This window comes from Quercus suber, unplaced genomic scaffold (assembly GCF_002906115.3).
Source record: "Quercus suber isolate HL8 unplaced genomic scaffold, Cork oak 2.0 scaffold_251, whole genome shotgun sequence".
Classification (NCBI taxonomy): Eukaryota; Viridiplantae; Streptophyta; class Magnoliopsida; order Fagales; family Fagaceae; genus Quercus; species Quercus suber.
This window is the reverse complement of record NW_027069707.1, coordinates 835,976-844,450: the sequence shown is the minus strand read 5'-3', so window position 1 is coordinate 844,450 and position 8,475 is coordinate 835,976. Positions and strand designations below refer to the sequence as shown.

The 8,475-nt window shown below is 37.0% G+C and overlaps 1 protein-coding gene across 2 annotated transcripts; it reads left to right on the top strand.

Annotated features, from left to right (window-relative positions):
* Window positions 1–683: 683 nt before the first annotated feature.
* Window positions 684–5,719, top strand: LOC112040854 (uncharacterized). Of its 2 annotated transcripts, none has more exons than XM_065780940.1 (2): window positions 684–1,410; window positions 5,351–5,719. In XM_065780940.1, exon 1 carries the CDS (start codon window positions 787–789, stop codon window positions 1,399–1,401), a length of 615 nt encoding a protein of 204 aa, XP_065637012.1. In that variant the 5' UTR covers window positions 684–786; the 3' UTR covers window positions 1,402–1,410; window positions 5,351–5,719. The 2 variants fall into 2 exon arrangements, with proteins under 2 accessions (XP_065637012.1, XP_065637013.1); XM_065780941.1 differs by lacking the exon at window positions 5,351–5,719 and adding an exon at window positions 5,054–5,307.
* Window positions 5,720–8,475: the final 2,756 nt, after the last annotated feature.

Here is an 8,475-nt window from a genome sequence, read left to right as displayed (position 1 = left end):
TGCCAGACATGTATGTCATTGTAACTTCATTTCAACTTCATTTCATCACTGTAAAAGTAACAATTATTTGCCTCATTTGTGGGGGTTATCCTAAAATTCCAATAATTTATTTGTTGCTATCAAATTATCAATTATAAAAGTCTAGTGCTTCCATTGGTATGGATTTAAAAGAAACATTCCAACATTAGCATTAGTAGTGCTTAGGCACTAAACATCAAAAGGGGGAAAGTTGTAAATTCCGATCTAGCTTATTAAGATCCTAGTAGTTGGATTGTATTGTCAATTTGAGACTTTCACAAAAAGTCTAAAAACAACAAATTTCATAATATTTTTCATAATTATTAAAGTAGTAAAGAATAGTAATTAATCATTTTTTTACAGTAAATAGTAATTAATCTTTAACAAAAAAATGGTATTTAGTATTGCTCTAAATAAAAATTAGGTTACACTAATCATAATTTCGCGTTTTAATAAATTTCTTAGCACGGGTGAATAGCCCCTTGATTATCCTGGAGAGACCAGTTGCTTTTGGAAGTCTGATTAACGGTGAGAATTGTTTGTTGAATCCCAAAACGACACCAATCTCAAGCTTAAAAAAAAAAAACGACATGAGAATAAGATGAGATTCCAAGCTGTAATACGAAGATAAGAGTTCATTTTGACTTATATATATATATATATATATCCTATACATAGATAGTTTAATTACCTGTAAACAAAACTCAGATCTCTCGCAAACGCAAACACAAACACATCTCATCGCCATTACCAAGCAAGCTTGGAAACATGGCGACATCTCAACTCTTCAATTTCTCGTCATACAAATACTCAGACAGCCTAACAGTGGTGGGCATCTCATTCTGCACCGCCATAGTCTGCGAGGCCATCTCCTGGCTCCTCATCTACCGCACCAACTCCTACAAATCCCTCCGCTCTTCGATCGACAAAGCCGCCAAAAAACTCGAGACCATGAAAACCGATACCCCAAATTCTTCCTCCTCCTCCTCCGTCGCAAAAGTCAAAATCAGCAACAAGAAATCCAAGACCAAGAAGATCGATCGCGTCGAGACGAGTCTCAAGGAATCGAGCCGCGACCTTTCTCTCTTCAAGTTCAAGTCCGGTGCCGTGGTCGCGCTTGTTCTCTTCGTCGTCTTTGGGCTCCTCAACTCCTTGTTTGAAGGCAAGGTCGTGGCGAAATTACCGTTCAAGCCCTTCGGGATTGTCATGAAGATGAGCCATAGAGGTTTACACGGCGACGATGTCACCGATTGTTCGATGCCATTTTTGTACTTTCTTTGCTCGATTAGCATTCGCACCAATTTGCAGAAATTCTTAGGGTTCGCTCCGCCACGTGGCGCCTCGTCCGGCCTCTTCCCCATGCCTGATCCCAAGACCAATTGATCTCATCTGGTTTGCGAATCTAGTCCCTTTTTTTGTTTTTATAATTTTTAGGTCATGTGGAATGCCTAAAAGGAACTGATTTTTTGTTTATGAATATTCGGCTTGGATTTGAAATTTCCTTCACCTGAAAATAATTGGTGCCACTTCCTAAACCTAATTAGTTTTTGCTTTTTAGCTTATTGATTTGCTCTTTGAATGGAAAATTCAATGCCTTTTACTGTGGATTATTGCAATGCTTGTGCCATTTGGTAATCTCATTTATGTGAGGTTAAGAGCTGTTATTACTTATTACTAAAACTAATTAAAGCTTGTTTAGCATTTATTCATTATTTCAATTTTCAATTAAGCATTTCATTGTACTTTAATTATTACGAATATTTTTAGCTATATTGGCGTGATGAAGTACAAAGTTCTTGGAAGGTGGGGAGGAACTTCATACGCTCTAAAGTAGAATTTTTATATTAAAAAAAGTCACATGTATTCTTTTCTTCCATTCTATTTAATTGAAACTACCTCTACTAATGTTATTTTTGGTTTTCCTTTACCTTTGTAAGTTCCCTCAACTTGAATCAACTCATTCTTTCTTACCAGTGCATTAATCTCTCTCCTTTGCATATGACCAAATCATCATAGGCAACATTTCCTTGTAAATTTATGCTATAATTATTGAAAAACAATAATGTTAGGATTATTTGGTGTCTCATTAAAATACATTGGCTTTTATTATTAATTTCTTTAAGTTGAGTTATGCTAAGAGTGAGATTTATGGAAAGCTTATAAATTTGATGCCAGCTCTTTAAGCTTCCTACTTAGGATTCCTACATTGTTTAAATTTTACTTAGATTGGATTTTGCCATGTAAGGTTGATAAATTGAAATATAAATTGCTATGTTATGTTGTTCAGATATTGTTGCAGAAGATTGAAAATTTAAAACATTAATTGCTATGTTGTGTTGCCATCTAAGAATTAGAAGCTCATAAAATGTGCATGTAGTTATCTTGAAACATATCAAAGATAGAGAAAGTCTGATGTTTAAGACGTGAAGCTCATGTTGATTGGTAATGGAAAATGGTTCTTGAAGATCATTTACTTAATATGCTGTTATTTACTTAGAAATGAGTATTGAAATATATGTTACTGACTTTTGCTACTAGATTTATAAACAACATAGCCTTAGTCCCAAAAATATGCGTTGGCTGTGATCTACTAATTATTGGTGGCTATTGATTTTTAAAGAAGTTAAAAAGTTGTTGGATGTTGTAATTATAAATAATCAGTTTTCTATGTGTGCACAGAAATTGTGTTTGGAATCCAGCTAAGTTGGGGTTTGTTTTGGGCATGTTTGAGATTGCACATAGATCATAGTTTGGGTCCAATATTATATTTTAATGCAATCAGTTTAGAGTTATTTCTGAAAGTGAAGTTAGTGAATGCTGACATGATGTCATATTAACCAGTTCTAAAAAAGTATTGTTTTAACCAAAAAAATTGTCCTCAACTTAAAGAAACCACACCAAGTTGAGGGAACCAAAAAAGGTAGAAGAAGACCTAATACAACTTTAGTAGAGGTAATAAAAAAGGATATGTCAATAGAATGGAGGGAAAGAATACTTGTAGCCGTCCTTAGTAATCTGTTGAGAATCTATAGTGAACCCCAAAATTTTGGGAATAAGGCTATGTTGTTGTTGTTAAAGAAACTACACCTTGTCATCCCTTAAAGTAAATGAACAAACTCTGGTTTGATTTATTAGAGTTGTATATAAATATAGTTTAGCATTCATGCTCATTTGACTCATTTTGATTTACTTTACAAAAGAAGATTTGAGTGGAAATTTAGGCTTGTAATTCTATAGTTACTCCTTTTAGTAACCCTTCTTGATGCTCAAAAGGAAAAGGAGCTATAATATGCAATGTTTTACAAGAGGTGTATGTATAATATAGAAAAGTAAAGTGTACTCATCTTCAAATAAGGGGACATCTCTTTGTCGGGGACATCTCTTTGTCGGGGACATTTTTGCGACAAGGGCTAAAAATGTGAAAATGGCCCAAATCTCCCCTTGGGTTCTTTCAGGGGTATTTATTGTGGAGAATCAAGATCAAAATTCCAAATGTATAATAAACAAAGGGCTAATGGTGCTTTGATAAGAGAAAATCAAAATGCTTATAACAAAAGTGCAAAAAACCATAAAAACATAACAAGTCTGAAACTTTGACCCGCAGTCACACAGAAGAGGGAATTGAGAGAAGTTGTGAGGGAGAGAGGGAAGGTTCCCCTGTACTCATATTTCCAACCCCAAGCTTCGGAATTGTGAGATTATTGACTGGCTAAATGAGGTTTTGCTCTGAAGTTTCAGGTATATGAATAGAACGTGGCTCAACAGGTCTGAAACTTTGACCCGCAGTTTCACAGAAGAGGAAATTGAAGGAGGTCGTGAGGAAGAGAGGGAAGGTTCCCCTATACCCATATTTCTACCTCCAAGCTTCGAAATTGTGAGATTGTTGACTGGCTGAATGGGTTTTTATTCTGAAGTTTTAGGTCTCTAGGTAGAACGTGGTTGGCCTATTTATGAGCTGAAGAGAGAGTTTTATATAGCGTTTGGGGTGTTGCTCTTGACTGGTTTTTGAGTAGTGGGAGAGACTTTTATCCCTTAAGACACTATTTTGGTGTTTTGGCTTGGATTGCTTTTGTTTAGGGAAGAATTTGGTATGCTTTAAGCATGATTTTAGAAATAAAGTGGTTTTCTTTAATTGGTTGCCTTTGGTCAGAAATTTCATACCATTGGGAGGCTCACCTAAGTGAGGGCTAGCAGATGGAGTTGGCCAATGGGAGCCAACTATGTTTAAAGGGAAAAAAAAAAAAAAAAAGGTTTGGGTAGAACTTTGAGCCACAGTCACACAGAGCATAAAAACTGTTTTGGGGTGAAAATTTTAGATACAAGACCTCCTCTATGAGCCTGAGGTGCTACAAGTGTCCCTTGCCCACTTGGTAGCACGCATGGCCTGAGCTCATGCAAAAGGCCCGAAAGGAACTGACACATACCCTCCAAACCACACTTCCTCAATTTTCCCAATAAGTCGCATGGGCTTGGGTCATGCTTAAAAGAATAAAATAATATAATACATGAATTGAGCCTACAAGTAAGTCAGGCTTGTTTGAATCGGGCTTGTACGAAATGTGTCGCGAAAATGAGTATCAACACTCTTTTTCTTGTTTCTTCCATTACTTGGTCATATTTTAGTCTTACATGAGTCTTTTTTTTCTTTTTCTTTTTTTTATTTATTTTTTATTTTTTATTTTTATATATCTTTAACAAATCCTTTCATATTTGTATTGCTGGGGTTTCTCCCCCTCTCTGTACTCAGCCCCCCCCCCCCCCCCCCCCCCCCCCCCCCCCCCCCCCCCCCCCCCCCCCCCCCCCAAAAAAAAAAAACCTTTTTTCTTCTTTTCCCAAGATCACCAAGCATTATTTTTTCAGCCCTTCACTTTTAGACCTGTGTGATTCCATGTAGATATATCAAGATATCATTGTTTACCTGTGTATAGATGCTGATTCCAATAATTGGTTGTGAGAATACTTTTGCTGCCTATTTCTTTTGTCCATGATGCTTTTCAAAGTTTGAAACCTGCACGCCCAACTTTTAATCTTTCAGGCATTCATAGGAGGAAGTATATGTTGGTCGAATTTCTTTTTTGCTTATACCTGTATGGCACTTTATAAGAGTGGTGATAAATTTATTTAATAAAATAGAGGGATTTGAAGTTTATGTTAGCCCAAGAGCTATTGAGAGTTGATCATTGTAAAATTTGGGTGGAAGTAGTTTCAGAATTTATTTATCTCTCTGGTTTGAAAAGTAATTGTAACAGTTAATTTATATTAATAAATTCTTCTTACCAGTTTCCTATATTTATTATTATTATTATTTTTTAAGAAGCTCTTCATATTTCAGGGGTGATCTTGGTACCACAACCCCACCATCCCTCCTTCCCTACCCCTAATGAGGGCATTTCAGGCGATAATATGTAATTGTAATACGGTTTCTTGATTTGCAGCTATATTTTGGGGATAATATATTAGCATTTGTCAACAAATTCAGGGAGAAATGGTTTGGATTTGTCAAAAAAAAAAAAAAAAAAAAAAAACCCTGAGAGTGGTTTGGATTTAAATCCACATTTTAAGCATTATGTCTGTGGTTGTGGTGTCAAATGATATGAATGTTAATGTTTAGGAGATAATACATATGAGTGTATAAATTTTGTGATTCAAATATCAGCTCTGAAGCCAAACATTTTCCCCCTTTTGTGCTATAGGGAAAACATTGCATACCATTTCAAATTTTCAATTACCAAAAGATGCAAATAACAGTACATAGGAATCATCAAGACAAAAATGTTGGATAGTTTCCGACTCTCCTAACTAAAGCTTAAGCCATAAAATTACTTATTCTATGAACACGAGAGAATTTATGGGCTATTAACCCCTAAGCTAAAGCTTGGGCCTCTTGAATGATGTGTCCAAACTGTGAGAAGTGAAAATCACTCTTGACTTGATTCATCACTATCTTAGAATCTCCTTCAATAATAATTTGATCAATTCCAATTGCAACAGCAAAAAGGGTCATTCGACTAGCGGCTAAAGATTCTACCTCAAAAAATTATGGCAATGGAATTGTTAAAGGTATTAGGTTTATGTGTACAGGCCCAAGTGGCTCAATTATACTTAACTATTAACTTCTTTATATATATATATATATATATACCCTATTTAGGGTTTATTGTAATGGTTTGACTTAACGGCCTACATTCATGAAAAAAGCTTTTTTTTTTTTTTTTTGAATAAGAAGCATAAAATATTCATTCAACTTAAAGAGAGTTACAACAGAGATAGCAAACAAACACATGGAGAAAAACACAGACAATTACAGACCACTCTCCTCAATGAACCCGAGAGCCCAGCAAAATTTCTGAGTTTGCTTATTAACCATTTGGGGTCTCTTTGCTTGGGCTCAAGTGGTGGGCTCATTAAAAGGAGAGAAATTACTTGAGGTATTCGGGCAGGGAAGTCCTTGGGCCAAAGAAGAAAACAATTGAAAGCCCAAAACCGATTTTTGGCCTCAGAGGACCAATGGGAAACACATGCGTGCTCAACAGGGGAGGGTGCTGGGCTTAAGGAGCAAGACACTGCCAGCACAGTTGAACTACTGGCTTTCTCCGTACCCAGGCTCGGACAAACAGCCGCCGGACTCTGACCAGTATCTTCCTTTCTTCTTTCTTCCTCTGACCCGCCACGACGAGTAGCACAATGTTTCACAATAACCCCCTTCCTCCAATCGGCTAAATCTTGAGACCCAGACCGAAGAAACCCACTGAAACCCAAAACACCACAAATAAAGCAAAAGGAAGGTAGCCACTCCGATTGAAGACTCAATCTGAAATAGAACTGGAAGATCATTATTCCTCTATCTACAAACCTTAGATCCAAACCCATCTTCCAGGCAGATCTTGGAGTGGACTTGGAAGTTCGCACGCGCACATCAAGGCTGTCTGATCTCATGGCTGAAGCGGCGCTATCAACTTCCTCAAACGTGGTGAGAAGAAAAAGCAAAAGTCCTCCAGTGGTAGCTAGCTCCATTTTGACGGCTACAACTTCAATAATCTCAATTTTATGATTACAATGAACTCTAAATATGGTATTTAGAGGGATTATGAGGTAGAGTAAGTATACATGGGCTGAGTAATATAATTAAGTTTCTTGAGACTACACACATAAACTTAATACATCTAACAAGAATAATTTTTGACATTGCCACCATGACTTGTCCCTATGAGTTTCAAACCACCATGCCAATGTCAGCCTCATCAGTTTCGGAGAAGAATGCCCCATCAACATTTGTTTTATACCATTACGTCTAGGAGGGTACCATTTTGCTGCAATTTTGATGGCTTGTCAGCTGAGCCCAAATTGTTTATAAAGATTGGTTCATTTATAGCTCCACTTTTGGTTAAGATTTAAGAATAGAATTTTCATTCCCTCTGTCACCATTAAATAAACAAAACTTACTGTTAATTCAAAATCAAAGACAAGGTTATCAACTAGCATGACCTTTCTAATGTTTATACACTTTTTTTTTTGTTTTTTAATTGTTCAATAATTACAATAAGGGTATGTTTGGTTGGAGGTGGAATATGGTGATTGGAAAATAAATGAGAGAAAATAGAAATGGGTGTTGTTTGTTAAGGAGAGAAGGGGAGAAAATTTTTTGGTGGGGCCCAAGAATTTTCACCAAGCCCCACAAAAAATCTGTTTCTCCAAATTGGAGAGAAAACAGGCATTTACCATATTGCGCCAATTTAATGATATTTCTCTCCTTACTTCTCTTTTGATTCTTCTGCACGGCCATAAGCAACCACATGAAACAATTTAACAACAATATGTCGTCAACGGGGGCTTGGCTCAGCTGGGTATGGTTCGTTCACTCTGCCTAACATGTTCAGGTTCGATTCCCACTACCAGCAAGAGTCCGTTGATGGGCATCCTTAGTGGGGTAACTCCCCACACAAGTTCGCAAAAATGCGCTAAGCCTAGCGCCCTGCCCGGGGGTTGGAGTAACCTATCTAACCCCAATTTTTGTTTAACAAAAAACAAAAAAAAAAAAAAAAAAAAAAAAAAAAAAACTCTCCAACATGAAACGCCTTATAATTACTATTTCTGACATATGGATGACACTTAGCTAAAGCTTTTCCACGTGTTGCTTTACCTAGATTCCCGCCATAGTCACCCCTAGGTCCAGACCCGGAAGGACCATGATATCCAAGCCTTAGAGCTAGAGGTTCAAAATCTTGTTCCTTTTTAGGTCCAAAACCTAGCCTCAGTTCTAACTCAATTTCAGGACTATGGACTGACTCATGTTTAGGCATAGGCAGGGAAAGATGAGGAAAGTCCTGATAATCATTGGGTGGTACTGCCCTCAGAGGAATGGGTGAGAGAATGACCTCCTTGTTTCTTGCTAGGAGGCCTTGTTGCCCAAAACGAAGGCTCTGTGCCTCTTTTCGCTCTCGCCAGTGTGCTATCTGG

Bases quoted from the DNA above. Each gene is read 5' to 3' on its own strand.
- LOC112040854 (XM_065780940.1), top strand. From the start codon at position 787: ATGGCGACATCTCAACTCTTCAATTTCTCGTCATACAAATACTCAGAC.